General features: G+C 42.4%; 1 protein-coding gene across 1 annotated transcript in view; it reads right to left on the reverse strand.

Annotated features, from left to right (window-relative positions):
* Positions 1-17,247, reverse strand: part of Arp1 (Actin-related protein 1) — a 146,791-nt gene that overhangs the window by 114,460 nt on the left and 15,084 nt on the right. Inside the window, exons 2-3 of the mRNA XM_080281063.1 lie at positions 1,267-1,331; positions 541-642 (exon numbers count right to left, since the gene is read on the reverse strand). Of these exons, the coding sequence (XP_080137189.1) occupies positions 541-642; positions 1,267-1,331 (167 nt within the window). The remainder of the gene's footprint in view (positions 1-540; positions 643-1,266; positions 1,332-17,247) is intronic.

Here is a 17,247-nt window from a genome sequence, read left to right on the forward strand (position 1 = left end):
AACAATTCTAGTAAGAATGTGACACGTAGGATAATGCTGTGGAAAACAGAAAAAAGAATACTCTGAGGTGCTACTACTGTACCTAGTGAAAGCTGTCAGAGGCCTACAATGAGGGTGTAAGAGTGAGGTCACTGGAGGGGGGAAGGGGAAGGTCAAGAACAAAGTGACACAGAAAGACTGAGAAAAATCAGAGTGAGTGTGGTGCATCATTACTGTGAGGGGATAGAAATATTGTGCAGTACATCAACTATCAAGGCTGCCTCAAGGATGTGACATCATGCAATAAGGATCAGTTTGTAGCGGAGATAAATACGTTCAAGAAGTCCTTGTTATAAATATCAAATGCATTCTAAAATATCAGTTTTTGTGCCCACAAAACTGCGGGACACTGGAAAATCATCTTTACAGGTAGTAAAGAAACTATAATGGACAAGTTTTCTGTAAGCTACTGTGGATTATATTAAAAAGAGAAAAAAATATTATATGGACTTCTGTACTACAACCATTCTAAACCGAGATAATTCTAGCCAACTGACTAACCTGATAGAAAGAAGGCCACGGTGCTCTTCTGCTTTGGGCCCAACAAAGAGGTCCCCTTCCAGAGCTCCTACCATCACTCGTACATGTTTGGGCCGCCCGATGCTGTAACATAGTGGAATACAAAATGAACGGTTTTTCAAGGGAAAAATCTTAATTACTGGGGCATCTTACCCCTTGACATACAGTACAAACTCCCAAATCTACACACTGGTAAATTATTTCATAAAACTTTCACTTCAAAGAACATTTTTCCATGTGACTGGAGGTACTAATATAACCTGTCCTCGCACAAACATGCACACTGTATCTGTAGACAAAACTTTTTGGTTGACATGTATACAGTAAGAACAAATAATGGATTACTGTACAAACACAAAATAATTCACTGTAATGTATATACTGTTAATGATATTGTAGTATATTTGTTACATAATACAGTATTCTGAAGACTTTACATTCTTAAAGTTTCTATAATCTGTAAAGCCTTTGGATCCAAGCATATGGGATGGGAGTTTGTACTGTACCATCACACAGTAGTAAACAAAGAAAATATCAAAATATATGTCAGTAATGAACAGGTAACATTAAAAAAAAAGTGCAATTCAATAATGTATACAATTATAGTACAATAATCTTTTGAACTTGGTACATATAAAAGAATTTAGTACCGTATATTATGATATCTTTTTTTTGTATTAACAAAACAAAATGAAGTGCTGCTCTTACTAATTAGGAAAGTGACATTTTGGAGTCTGATCACCAGCAAATCCTGCTTTAATTACACCAGAGCCCTGCAACAAAATAAATAGGTATAAGAAAATACTGCATCAGTATCAATCTAATATCACACCACATACATGTTATGTACAATATAATGAACAGTATCATAGAAATGCAGTAGCCATACTGTATGCAACTGTTATATACAGTGTAGAGAGAGAGAGAGAGAGAGAGAGAGAGACTGCATATTTCAATTTCCATTCAATCAACACCGGCATGCCATGAGGATCAGTTCTGGCTCCAACCCTATTCCTAATGCACATTAATGAGCTCTTATCTGTCACCCATAATCCCATCCATTCACATGCAGATGACTCAACATTTAACAGCTCATTCACACTTAAATGCCCATTCACAAAGTTTAATGTCTCTAACTCACAACTCAGTACAGCCATCTCCATAAATCAAGACTCATCTAGGATCACTGAATGGGGATAAAATAACCTAGTCTTATTTAATGCTAGTAAAGCCAGGGCTCTTGTTTGGCGAGCCACAGCTCGCAAATGTGAGTATTTTTTCCCTTCGGTGAATTACTTTTACATGCAAGGTGTTTTTTGGCGAGAAGAAAATACATCCACTTCAAAACCCAGCAAACTACAAAATAAGTAAATCTCACTTAAATGAACAAAAGATCGATTATTATGTCTTTCCTTGTTGCCACTGTGAAAGTTTAAAAACAAACAATGTGTAAATAAATAAATAAATATATTTATTGCTCGTAAAATATTTTGGCTCGTAGTCAATTTGGCTACTAAAAATTTATTTGGCTCATAAATCTGAAACCTTAGGAGCCAAATGGCTTGCAACCATCGGCAGTTAGCAAGAGCCCTGAAAGCCAAATACTGTATATACAGTTTACTAATAGACAGATATTGCCAGATTCCTATATTACCTTCAATGCTACTAATATTCCTATCTCCAGAAGTATTGAAATTCTCGGCATTTCACTTAACAATGACCTCAGTTGGGCCTCTCATGCCAGATCACTTGCTAAAACACCTCAGAGAAACTTGGATTATTGTACAGAGTTCACAGCTTCTTTACTGACGAGCAGTTGGCTATAGTTTAGGTCATGTGCACTCTCGGCTGGAATTTTGCTCACCCTTGTGGAGTGGATGTGGGGAGGCTGCGTTAAAGCAACTAGACAAAATTCAGAACAAAGCTGTTAAAACTATTAATAACTCTGCTATTACAGGTAAACTACCTCCCATACATTATTTTACAGATACTTTTATGGCAAATGCCCAGACTAACTTGCATCCACTGTGCCACCTCTCCATGCCTTCCCCTGTGCTACAGGGGCATCTGGTAGCATTCATGAGTGGAATGTCACGTTGCCATATTGCAGAACTTCTGCTTATCAGAAATCTTTTATTTCCCAAACTATACCTCTTTGGAACTCCCTTCCCCAGAGTTGTCTCCCCCTAAACTTCAACCCACAGCTGTTCAAGTCTAGTTGTTGCAGATTTTTTGTGAATGGAGGACACCAGTAGTCTGGTGTATGGATTGTTTCTTCCTATTAATTTGTTTTTCCTTCCTCTGTTCTGTTATAAAAAAAATATATATATACGTATATATATATACACACACACACACACATAATATATATATATATATATATATATATATATATATATATATATATATACAGTAATTCCCGTACTTTCCGGACACCCCACTTACTGGACATGTGGGCCTGGACCTTCGGAACCCAAAAATGGCCAAAAAAAAGAAAAAAAATCCCCCAAAATTCCTAATTTTTTCCCACCCGTAATTTGAAATTGTTGTGAGGAGCCAAACAGCTGTTACACCACAGATCCTTCACCCCTCCCCCCTCCCCTGTCAGGGTTGTCATTTGGTATTTTTCATTATCAAATGTGAGACAATTTGGTCATGAAAAATTTGTTTGGTAATGAATCAGAATAATGCATTACCAAACGGATTTTTCACGTGTATGAGGATACACAGGAGGGAGATGGTGGATCATTTGCTCTCTCTGATTAATCTGCTAGCCAACATAGCACGAAAATAATCAACATGCTGTTAATTACTGTATAAGGAGTGATCACATGTATTTCCACTTGCGTATATAATTAATGAAGAATAAATGCTAGCTTTATGAATTTGGTAATGAAAAGTTAAATTTGGTAATGAAAACTGAGGAGTCTGGCAATGTGGCCGTTGCGATCTGGCAACTCTGTTTTCCAGTCACCAACACTCCAACAGTTACTGTCTAACTTCAATGGTGAGTAGATGCTTATCGCAATGGAAGCCACATGTGCTCATTTTTTGTGTGAATAAACTGCAACACCTCGCCACTAGACCACACGGGAATTTACAGTGTTGTGCAGTGTTAAGAAATAAGAATTGAGTGCAAAAGATTAACTGTGGAGTGCAAACTGGCGGTTGAAACTTGCGTGGTGCAGTTAAGAACAATGTGCAGTGTTAAACAATTATAACTCACAGTGCAAAGAACTAAGTGCAGCACAACACTGGATTACTGTACATGCTTCAAGAGCATTTTCACCACTGCCAAAACCTTAGTAAAGGCGGCCACAAACATGCTGTAAGTACCCTGGCTGAGGTACAGTCACTTCTAATTCCTCATTCTTTGGTTCCTTTTCATTTATTTCATGCTTTATGTCCATTATTGGTGTGAATAGGGCCTTAAATAGGTCTCAATAGGTGCTATGCATGTCCGGTAGGGAGTTATTTAGGTGGCTTTCAAAGTAAGGCTGGGTTAGAGTCCTTAAGTACCAGTCTAGGAGCCAGGGGCCCACTTTCCGGACATACCTTTGGCTCTATTACATCGGATAGTAGGGGGATTACTGTATATCATATATATATAGATAGATAGATAGATAGATAGATAGATAGAAATATGTACAGTATATACAGTAAACCCTCTATATAACGAATCCTTTTATAGCGAACATCGGATAAAATGACCCACCATATCCAGAGCAAACTTCCGCTGGATACAGTGACCTTTGATCACTATATCCGCCAGAAGTTTGCTCCCTAGCATGGTAAGTGTACTGTAACAGTACTAGATTACATTATAGGCATTATATTTAAATGTACATACAGGATGGTATTTACCGTATATGCACTGTATAACTACATAAAACCGTGAATTCTCGACGTGAAACTTCAAAGAGTAAGTTGTAGTTGTTATGCACATAGGACCGAACGACTCCATGGACATAGCAACCTTAGGTTGGTAATCCCTCGGTTAAGCCGTTAACTAAGAATGGCAGTTTTTTGGAGGTGTCCATGGTGTGTTGACATAGGGGTAAAAATGAAATTTCCCAAAGGCCAAATTTTGTCTTAGGAATTGAGAGAACACACACCAAAGTATATAGTAACAAAATATTTAGTACTGTAACGAAATATTAGCTCAATATTTACCTTGGTAAAGCCATGGATGAACATCGTAGTGTCTGATTCCCTATTGGAATGTACGGTTTTTGTTTCCTTTTTCGGTTTTGGTTTAGAAGACTCAAACATGCTTGCATGGGTCGGTCTTGGTCACCATGGCACTATATTAGAAATTCACCTGCGAAGCCAGGGCTGTATTGAGCAGTTGCACTCGGAACAGCCCAGACTGTATAGAGCAGTTAACGGGTTAATAACGACCATCAGACATAGCATACTTTCAGATATAACGATCCACCCCTCCCCCAATTAGTTCGCAATATCAAGGGTTTACTATATATACATATATATATATATATATATATATACAGTATATACACAGACGCCTTAATCCCATAAGGGGTGGCCACAAACAAATCACCTCCATGTCGCCCTGTCCTCTGCCATTTCATCGCCCTGCTCCCAATTCACACCCCCCTCTCTCATGTACCTCTCCACTCCATCCCTCCATCTCATCCTTGGTCTCCCTCTTCCTCTACCCCCCTCCACCTCACTCACATACACTCTCCTCGTCAGTCTCTCACTCTTCATCTTCTCCACATGGCCAAACCACCTCAATGTGTTTCTCCTAACGCTTCCTATCACATCCACATCACAACGATCCTTCACTTCCTCATTTGTCAGTTTCTCCATGTGATTCCACATGCTCCTCTCAAATAACTCAATTCCACTGCTCTCACTCTTGACTTCTGTCCTTCCAACAAGGTCCATGGTTCATTTCCATACGTTAGAGTTGGTATCACAATACTGTCATGTAGTAACCTTTTCACTTACATGCTCACTTCCCTCTTTCTTATCACTGCTTTCAAGGAACCAGCAACCTTTCTTCCTTATTGCACCCTTTCAAGCACTTCACCCTCCAAACTTCCATCCTTACTCATCACACTACCCAAGTACCTGTACTGTACTTAAATGCACTCACATTATCCATTTCCTCCTAATCCAACATCACTGTACATTCACTGACTTCACTTCTCTCGAAGACCATAACTTTACTCTTCCCTACATTTACCTTTAGATTCTGTTTCTTAACCCCTTAACCGCGGGTGTCATTCCAGAATGACGGCGACAAAACTGGACTAAACCGCGGGTGGCATTCTGGAATGATCGTGAATATTTTGAACACCGCGCGTTTTCCCGGCGCGCAAATATTCTCACGCAAGAGTAGCTGTCGAGTTCTTTCACGCCAGCCATCCCACACCTCCCTCCTCCAACCCCGAGGGGCCCCCCCCCCACCCCTGCCCTGACCCGCGTCAGTCAGTATCTGTCCAGCTCTGTGCGTGATAATGGCGCTCCGTCCCGACTCATCGTCGCTCGCTTCCTCCTCTACAATGTTTAGTGCTAGTGTTCCCTCTACCTCTACACCGGTAAAGGAACTGCCGACGGCGAGGCAGAAGGGGTTGAGCACTCCTGAAATTAGAACTGAGCTGGACAAAACAGTAAGTACTACTCTTGATTGTGGCAGTGAAAGTGACACACTCACAGCAAGCAGTGATGATTTGGCAGTGATTGGTGGTGAACCATTTTCCATTGATAGTGACAATGATGAAAGTGATCGTGTTGATTCCCCCCCAACCACCCGCAACTTACTCTGGGAAAGGAAAGGCTCCTATGGGCAAATCTGGTATTGCACGTGGGAAGGGAGTGAAGCGCAGGCTCACGTCTCCCACACCAGGCCCTAGTACGCATTTCCCATCAATTTCCCGTTCCCCTAGCCCAATTGCCCTCACATCATCATCATCATCATCATCTGTCGTGCCCTCTCCTCAGTCTACATCATCTGAGGAGTACGAATTACCAAAGCCTGCAAAGCGAGGGAAGGCAGGCCGTGCAGGCAGGCCTAGAACAAAGGGGATGCGTGGCAGTTGGAGGGCAAAGCTGGGCGATAAGCGAGGTGATAAGCGGGGTAGAAAGGGTCAAGTTTCACCACGCACCAGGTCAGAAACCCCCCCGCCTGCCCCCCGCTCAGTTCCCTCACCCGCGCCACCCCCCCCACTCACCGCCCCCGCACTCACCCCCCTCCCTGTTGCCTCCTGCCTCACCCACCTCCCGCTTGCCTCCTGCCTCACCCATTGCCTCTACATCAGCTCCTTCTCACGGGGAAACGAGTGAAATGCAACCTGCCCCTGCCACTGAACCACGCACAGGGCAAGTTGATGCATTTGTTTGGACTGACGGTGGAGATTTCCAGCCACACAATCCACCGTTTGATATGACAAATGCTGGAATACAGCCTGCCTTCCCATGCAACGCAGGTGATGAGTTTGTTGATTACTTCCTGGCCTTCCTTGATGATGAAATTGTGCAGCATGTCAGCGATGAGACCAATAGGTATGCAACTCAGTGTGCAGCACAAGGGCTGGGACCTATTGGCTAGCCAAAGCAAGTGTCGTGGTTGCCTGTCGGGATCAGAGAGCTGTATGTTTTTTGCACTCATGTTTTTGATGCCCCATATAAAGAGACATGAGTTGGAGGAGTACTGGCTCGTGGATGACATAACTACTATCCCCATATTCGGGAAGTATATGTCACGGGATCGGTTCACAGCTGCTTGGGTACCTGCACTTCGCTGGATAATGACAACCCGTCCCAAACTGACCCTTTGTGGAAAGTGAGGGATTTCCTCAACAAGATTAGGGATCGATTTATGCGATTTTCAGGCCTATGCAGAAAGTCGTCATGAAGCGAGTCCCTGGTATTGTTCAGAGGACGTCTCAAATTCAGGCAGTACATCCCCAGCAAACGCCACCGCTTTGGGATAAAGTTCTTTGTGCTGTGTGACTGTGAGACGGGGTATATAATGGATTTTGTCATTTACTCGGCTAGCACAATGGATGTGAACAGGAAAGACCCCTCTGGCTTCTCTGGCTCCGTTGTAAAAGTGCTGATGGAGAGGTATTTTGGTGGTAATCATGTGCTGTACACAGACAATTATTACACAGCACCGAAACTCTCCAAATACCTTGCTGAACACGGCATTGGCACTGTTGGCACTGTACGGAGCTATAGGAAAGAGTGGCCTAGTTTCCCCGAAGCATCATCATCATCCAGGGGAGATGTTCACCTGAAGAAGTCAGAAAAGCTTCTTGCGATCAGGTGGCATGACAAGAAGGTTGTCAATATGATCAGCACCATCCACAAGGGGGAAATGAAGAGAACTGGGAAGGTCAGCTACAGGACGGGAGAGCCAATCATGAAGCCTGATGCCGTCATTGATTATAACGTAAATATGAGACTCGTTGATAAGTCTGATATGATGATTGGCGAAATAGACTGTCTCAGGAGAAACACCCGATGGTACAGGAAGGCTTGCCTGCACATGCTCGATATGTGCATGCTCAATGCCTTCATTCTTTACAAGACACAAGTCGGGGGCATAAGGCAACCATCACTGAGACAGTTTTCCAAGACTGTCGTTCAGCAGCTACTTGAACGATTTGGTCAGGTGACGGCATTGATCCCGAGGCGACACTCTGACACACAACCTGACCGTCTTGAGTGCCGCAATTACATGAGCCGGCACCAGCTTGTGAAATTGCCTCCTAAAGCAGGCGGCAGGTTGTCACAGGGCTGCTGCAGAGTATGTTCAACCACCACACGAAGGCCTACGACGAGAAAAATGAGCACACACCAGTGCCTTGAATGCCAAGTCGCTCTATGTGTAACTCCGTGCTTTGCCGAGTACCACTCTCTGAGTAAATACTGAAAGTGACAGTGATATATAGTGATGCGACAGTGACGTGCTTTGCCAATAATTGTATAATGGATAATGTAGTAATAAGGGATATTTTGCCTAGAAAATAAAGGAAATATTGGCCAGTATAATAAGTGATATTGTAATAAGAGAATCTGCGGCACTTGTGGAATTCTGCGGCACTTACGTAATTCTGTGATGCGCCAGTGACGCAATATAGTAATAAGTGCATTGTAAATATAATGTACATTGCCCATATTATATGTAAAATACTATTAGAAGTTAGAAAGAATGAAAAGATCGCAGGAAACGTCAGTGAGCGGGTGCAGCCGCAGTGAAGTGAGGCGCAGCCGCAGGGAAGTGCCTTTTACCTACCTCAGTGAACACACAGTGGGTGTTTATCGTATGTACAGTGTTCATATATGTTTATATTACTATTATGAGAGAGTGGTTGGCATTTGGTACTGGTGTGTGGGGCGTAAAATAGTTATTTCACACCCCTCACTTCTAACGGCTCTCCCCGTCCTGTGAAAGTCAAAAAGTCATGAAACCTACATCAATGGAAAGCTGAAGGTTTGTACTTTCTAATGGTACCTTATTTTTTTCTCTAGCTTTATTCTGTGCAGAGTTATTAAGGTTTAAAGGTTTGTTTACATTTGGCTGAAACCCCCGCGGGAGAGGACAGTCAGACCAAAACAATACCCGCGGTTAAGGGGTTAAACACTCCCAAACTCATCCACCAAGCCTTGCAACTTCCCTTCGTCTTCATTTACCAACACAGTATCATCTGCAAACAACAGTATAGGGAGTTTCCAAACACTGCCCTCTCTCACTTGGGCCACTCCAACATCCACTGCCCTACCTTGAGGTCCCCGACTGGCCTGGCAACAATCCGGATCTAAATCCTACAGAAAACTGCTGGGCAAAGATGAAGAAAATGCTGACAGAGAAGAATTCACCCAATCTGGACAACCTCAAGACTGAACTGACAAATGTTTGGTGCAAAGAAATGCCCATAGATTACTTTAGAGATCTACCAGTAAGTGATTCCATGCCAAAATGCATCCAACTGGTCCTGAAAAACAAGGGAAACATGATTTCATATTACAGTAACCCTCCTCAGGTAGAAGTCGGTCCGTGTTGCACAGAAGGTAGAAGTGAGTCTGTCAGACCCACAAATATAAAAATTTGGAAAAAATGTTTATGTTTCGTTTATTCCAGTACTGAAAACAGAGTAACATATTTAATGTTTCCGCAACACAAACATGTAAAAAAAAATTAACTGCTTTTGTCTTTTTATATCTTTAGCACATTTTTGGGGAAAAAAAAAAAAAAAAAAAAAAAAAATGTAGAAAAAAACAGTAAATAAATTTTGACCTTCTGTAAGAAACTAATAAAAAATCTGAATGGTTGCTTGAGTGGTCCGATAGCATGGTATGAGATGGTGCTTCAATGTGTGAAGAGAGGATGGCAGATTCTTCAATCAGGGAGAACAAAAACCCCATACACCTCAGGTAGACATGGGTCTCACAGACCCTTAACATATAAAACCACCCTTGTACTGGGGAAACAGAGAGAGAGCTTGAAGTAACTCCCTCACCCCTTACATGGAGACACAAAGTTAGGAAGCCACTGAGAAGACAGGGCTCCCGGGTATTTAGAAGTTAGTGAACCAGACGATGGGACAGTGAGGGTGGGTCTCACAGACCCACGTCTACCTGAGCAGGGTTGAATGGCATTTCATGAACAAACATTGTGATATACTATGATTTCAGTGTTTTTTAATACCTTGTGGGGGGGAAGGTCCTAAGTCAATTTGTTTTAGCTTTAGTATTACAGTACATGAGTTTAGGTCTGATTACATTAAGTTTGGTAGGTTAGTGGGGATGTTGCTGTTGTTCCAAGCTAATCTGACTGTGAATCCAGTGAAGTGCTGGCTGAAGTTTCTCTGCCAGTCCATCACTCTCCTCCTGGGGAATTGGAAGGCAACTGAGAGGCCTTTTGTATAAGTGGGCAGTGATGATAAATGTGATGAATATGGTAAACTGCTTAACTCTATAACTCCAATGATGTGGTGTTGATGAGGAACCTACACATGGTGGTGCCATGCTCTCTGGATGGAGCAGCTGTGGCATCTGCTTATCAAAATTCATTTATCCCCAGAACTACTACTCTCTGGAATTCACTTTCTGGGAGTTGCTTCCCACATTCATTTAATCCACTCGAATTTAAATCCAATTGTTATAAGTATTTTCTGAATGGAGGATGCCTTTAGGCACATGGACTTTATTTTTTTTTCCTTTGTTTTTCCTTCCTCCATCATTAAAAAAAATCTACCTGGGAGCCAAACTTCCTTGTATTTCCCTGCAGCTTGATGTAAAAAGGCATCTGTGCCAACCCTGGTGAAGTGCTGTCTATCACAGAGGGGTGCTAAATCCCTACATGATGCACTGAACTCCACTGCACCTACTGTACAGGATGGCCTGACACAAGCAGTTGCATTCCCCATGGTTGCTGGGTCTGCTTGGCCAGGCACACCAGGGTTGGGCTACAACAACTTCATTCATTCATTCATTGCCAGACGCCATGTATCCCAGACAGGGTGGCCAAGGGCTTAGAGTTAATTGTTTTACAGGGAGGGGCACTAATCCTCCACCAACCCCACTTGATGTAGGGATGCCAACAGCATCTGGTGTTCCCAGGCGGTCACCCATCCAAGTACTAACCAGACCCAACGAGTTAAGAATTTTCTTACATTATTCTTGGTGCTTAACAGGCCTTTACACTTGGCTCAGGAGATTCTTTCTGAGCGAGTGGAAATGAGGATTGTCTACATTATCACTCACTACAAGGGTGAACTGTAAAACTGAAGATAATCATTTGGAGACAGTAAAAATAGAATACTGTATAAAATATGTCACAAAGTTAAAGGGGTTAACTAATGGCAATCTCACCAGGTGCCTTCTTGAAACACCAGAAATGAAGCTGAAAAGTGATGAACGCTAAATGAAGTTGAAAACTGATGAATGCTGAGCGTCGTTATTTTGCTGATTAATCCATCTGTCTGGCTGAGCAAACCAATCAACTGCAGGCACACCACCACCTCTGCAGGACTGTTCGATGCAGTGAATCAATGTCCTCCTTCAGCAAACAGAGCCTCACAAAAGTAAGGTGCAGGAAATAGTCTAGAGGTTTGGTACTTGGATGAATTCTATACTGTACCAGTATTTGCATCTCCCCACCCAGTTAACTGCAGCGCCACAGAAGGCTCCACTTCACCTCATAATCTGGTTGTATGGTTACCACCCAGTGTTGGAAATAGTTTCCTACATTACAGGAAACCATTTTGCTTGTTATTATGGGTAAAGCCACCGGAAGTGGGGGGGGGGGAAAGTAATAAAATGTGACAGGAAGGAAAGGGAGAAGTAAAAAGAGAAAAGGTCAGACACAGAGACAGCATAAGAAAAGGGAAGAAAGAATTAGGTAGCACTGCTCATTTTGGAAAGAACAAGAAGAGAGAGATTGATTACAGGGCACAAATATCCACCATGCAAAGCCATTGTCCAAGCAGCAATGGGGCTAATGAGATGGAGTCACAGGCGTAACAACCTCTTCCAAAACGTTATTTATGCGATGCAGTGCTGCTTATTTTTTCATTCCTCTGTCTCAAACTAAAGAGAAGGTAAGGAATATATAAAATACAAATCTGCATCTGGTGGATGATGAACCAAACCAGTTTGATTTCGAAGTTGCAGAGTGATCTATCTATCTATCTCTCTATAGCCAGACGCCTTAATCCCATATGGGGTGGTCACAAACAAATCGCCTCCACGTCGCCCTGTCCCCTACCATTTCACTGCCCTGCTCCCAACTCACACACCCCTCTCTCATATACCTCTCCACCCCATCCCTCCATCTCATCCTCAACCTCCCTCTCCCCCCCTCCACCTCACTCACATACACTCTCCTTGTCAGTCTTTCACTCTCCATCCTCTCCATATGGCCAAACCACCTCAATGTGTTCCTCCTCATGCTTCCTATCACATCCACATCCACAACACAACGCTCCTTTTTATCCTCATTTGTCAGCCAGTCTCTCCATGTGACTCTACAGGCTCCTCTTAAATAACTCATTTCCACTGCTCTCACTCTTGACTTGTGTCCTTACAACAAGGTCCAAGCTTCATTTCCATACGTTAGAGTTGGTATCACAATACTGTCATGTAGTAACTTTTTCACTTCCATGCTCACTTCCCTGTTTCTTATCACTGCTTTCAAGGAACCAGCAACCTTTCTTCCTTGTTGTACCCTTTCAAGCACTTCATCCTCCAAACTTCCATCCTTACTCATCACACTAATAAAGTACAGTACAGGTAAGCCCTTAATTCACGCGAGGGTTACGTTCCCAGACCCTTCGCGTATGTGGTAAATTCGCGTAAACATTCTGCATTTGTGTGCACATAATTATGCATGTCTACTAGGTATATTACATCTGAATAATACTGTTTATGCACTACATACACCTTATAAACTAGCATAAAGTATGAAAAACAACAAAAATTTAAGAAATTTAACACTGAAACCTGACAAGTACAGGCGTAGGTGGAGACACTTCAGCAGTCTGGTGCACAAGCCCTCACTGCCTCCCAAATGCTACATTCTGCCTTCTTTATTGTCCAAACAGTTGACTCATTCACCCCAAACATACAGTTCGGAGCCAGTTCACAGGCGTAGGTGGAGACACTTTAGCACAGTCTGGTGCACTAGCCCTCACTGCCTCCCATATGCTACGTTCTGCCTTCTTTATTGTAAGAACAGTTGGCTCACCCCAAACACACGGTTCAGAAACAATTCACCATGAAGTCAATTCACCATCAAAACATGGATGATTCCCTGTCATTCTATAAATATACTTATTATTGATTAATTAATACTTTAATAACTAATTTTCAGGGGGATTTTATAACTCATATAAGTAAAAAACTAGTGTACTGTACTTGCTAAATAAACTGGTATGTAAATAAATGAAGGGGAATCGTCCTGACGGAGAATTGTCGCCGACATTCCTCCCTTAATTTTGTCCAACACTTTAACTTTCTTTGTCAGAAACATCACTTTACGAGTCCGTTTTGGTGTGTTACCACATGCAGCACTAGCAAGACGCTTAGGCCCCATGTTGGCAGACAAGGCAAGCAATCACTGGAAGGCAGAAAAATAAGCCACAAATAACAATTTGCGAGTCACGTATGGTTCGACCGTCGGATTCACACTGACTGTGTGGTGCGTGGTAGACCGACCTCCCACACACACACACACACACACACACACACATATGTATGCACAAGGGCAGCAGGTAGGCATTTTTATATTTTATTTATTTCTCTTGTATATTAAAATTATTTACTTGAATACTATAATTTTATGTTTTAATTATTGTACGAAAAATTCGTGGATAACCGAAATCGCGTGAAAAAAGTTCGCGTGAATTAAGGGCTTACCTGTACTTAAACGTACTCACAATTTCCATTTCCACACCATCCAACCTCACTGTACATTCACTGACTTCACCTCTCTCAAAGACCATCACTTTACTCTTCCCTACATTCACCTTTAGATTCTGTTTCTTACACACTCTCCTAAACTCATCCACCAAGCCTTGCAGCATCCCTTCGTTTTCACTCAACAACACAGTATCATCTGCAAACAACACTACAGGGAGTTTCCAAACACTACCCTCTCTCACCAGGGCCACTCCAACATCCACTGCCCTACCTTGTACCAGTACCTCTTTTATTACCCCATCCATGTACAGAATGAACAACCATGGGGACATGACACATCCCTGTTTCAACCCAACCTTCAAAGAGATAATTCACTCAGTTCATCATCCACATGCACTGCAGCCTTAGCACCATCATACATACGCTTCACAGCATTCAACAACTTCCCATCTACTCCATATATTCTTAATACTTTCCACAACCCTTGTCTATCCACCCTGTTATATGCTTTCTCCAAATCCATGAAAGCTGCATACAACTTCTTTCCCTTCTCTAGAAACTTTTCCACTAAAGATCTAGGATTAAATATCTGACCTACACAACCTCTCCCCTTCCTAAAGTCTCCCTGTTCTTCTCCAACTAATTCCTCTGTTCTTTCTCTAACTGTCAATAAGTATCCTACCATACACTTTTCCTATTACACTAAGAAGACTAATGCCCCTATGATTACCACACACTTCTTTTTCCTCTTTTCCTTTGTACAAGGGAATAATTATACCTGACTTCCAATCCTCTGAGACTCTACCTTCTTCCCAGGCCAATCTGCACATCTTCCACATCCATTCTACTACTATCTCTCCCCCATGCTTCAGCATTTCACCACACACTCCATCAATTCCTGGGGCTTTCCCCAATTTGACTTTCTTCACTGCTTCCACAACTTCTATCCTCCTGATTTCTTCCTGTCTTCTCACCTCCCTCCTTCCCCCAGCCACTTATACTCGCATTTGTTCCATCCTCTTTGTTCAACAATTCCTTAAAGTGTTCTCTCCATCTGCTCACTTTTTCTCTTTTCTTCACTAGTAATCTACCATTTTTATCTTTCACCCCCCTGCTAACTTCACTGCCACCCTGTCTTACTCTCTTCACCTCTTTCCAGAACATTAACAGTCCTTCCATTATACACTCAAATTCCTTCCAAATTCCTCATCCACTCACTTCTTACCCTCTCTTACTAATCTTTTCACCTCTCTCTTCCTTTCTACATATAACTCTCTCTTCCGCCTCTCAACTTCTTCCATGCCCCAATTTCTCATCCATTCATTGTATGCTTTCTTCTTTTGTGCCACAGCCTGTCTCACCTCTTCAGTCCACCACGTTGTTCTTTGCACCTCCCCTTCGTCTTCTCTTCACCCCACACACCGCATCACATGCTGCACATATTTCTTCTGTGAATATCCTGCACACACATTCCACATCCCCCATCTGCTCCAATTCATATTTACCCAATCGTTCCGCTACTTCTCTCTTATATTCTGCCTTTTTCTCATCCTCTTGTAACCTTTCCACTCTCCTTACAAATACTTCTTCTTCCCGTCCTTCCCTTCTTCTATTTCTCCATCTTGCTTGGATCTTGATACTACACACTTCCACATTTGTCCAGAACTCTTCTCTCACTCTATTTCCATGATCTTGCGTTGGCGCATACACGAACACAATCGCCCACATTTGTATTCCAACTTTCAATCTTACCCACACAATCCTTGACCCAACTGATCCATACTCTCTTATGTTCTTCTTCCATCTTTTACTCACAACAATATACACTCCTCCTTTTGCCCTCTCATTCTCACCTACTCCTGCACATATACCGTACCCCATCCATACTCCCATTCTCTCACACTCTCTCCTATCCATTTAGTTTCAGTTACTCCACATACATCCACTTTCGCAGCCTCAAGCACCTGGACAATCTCTCTCTCTTTCACCTCATCATTCCCATCATTGTAGGGTGATGTGTGATTTAAATAAATGCAGTTAGATGGATGGCAGGGAAAGCATATGAAAAGCACAGTGGCCTAAGGTATGATATTCTTTGTTCTGGAAAAAATGCGTAACAAAGTAAATAAGAGATGGATGTATGGTGTGGATGGAACACTGCTGAATGCACTTGCTAGAGAATCATCTGATCTTTTAAGGGTAATACTACCCATTTCTTAGGGCCCCCCAGTTTCAGGGTGTTAGAATATTAGATTAGTATGGACACATCAGAATATATTTAGAAAATGTTTGGTTCACCACACATATTTTATAATGCACTATTAATTTCCAACTGTGAGGAACATACTGTTTCTTAAAAGTACATAAACGTCTTTTCTATATGGGGTATGGTACCGTATGTTAATTATCTCAGTAATAGGTGGGGGCACCCATCATCATCCACTTAGAGCAGCGGTACTTTATTTTAGGGTAGCTCTACACAGAGTGGCAAGACAAATGATTTCCTGTAAACCAGGAACCAAAATCATGTACAGTACAACATTGGGTGGCAACCTGAAAACTAATCAACAAGCATTCCCTACATAACAACAAGTGGGTTGGCAGAAGGTTAGTGTCTCCCCCATGGAAAACAACTATCTATCAATCTATTGCCAGATGCCACAATCCCATAAGGGGTGGCCATTTGATTCTGAGTTATAGCTACCTAAAAATACAAACAAAATGCCTCAGACCAGGACTGACCAACAGGTGACAACTAAGGACCGAGCAAAGGACATACCATAGTACGGACTGTGACATGGAGTGTAAAGGATGCAAGTGATAAAGTGAAAGAGAGACAGATTGTCCAGCTGCTTGAGGTTGCAAAAGTGGACATATGTGGAATAACTGAGACTAAATAAAGAGGTGAAAATGTGAGAAAGTAGGGGTATGGATGGGGTATATGTGTGGGAGCAGGTGAGAATGAGAGGGCAAAAGAAGGAGAGTGTATTGTTGAGTGCAAGAGATGGAAGGAGAATATAAGAGAGTATGGATCAGTTGGCTCAACGATTGTGTGGGTAAGACTGAAAGTAGGACTATAAATGTGGGCGACTGTGTGTGTGTGTGTGTGTGTGTGTGTGTGTGTGTGTGTGTGTGTGTGTGTGTGTGTGTGTGTGTGTGTGTGTGTGTGTGTGTGTGTGTGTGTGTGTGTGTGTGTGTGTGTGTGTGTGTGTGTGTGTGTGTGTGTGTGTGTGTGTGTGTGTGTGTGTGTGTGTGTGTTTGTGTGTGTGTGTGTGTGTGTGTGTGTGTGTGTGT

Source organism: Coenobita brevimanus, chromosome 87 (genome assembly GCF_032717465.1).
Source record: "Coenobita brevimanus isolate Jiangsu-jjx chromosome 87, ASM3271746v2, whole genome shotgun sequence".
Classification (NCBI taxonomy): Eukaryota; Metazoa; Arthropoda; class Malacostraca; order Decapoda; family Coenobitidae; genus Coenobita; species Coenobita brevimanus.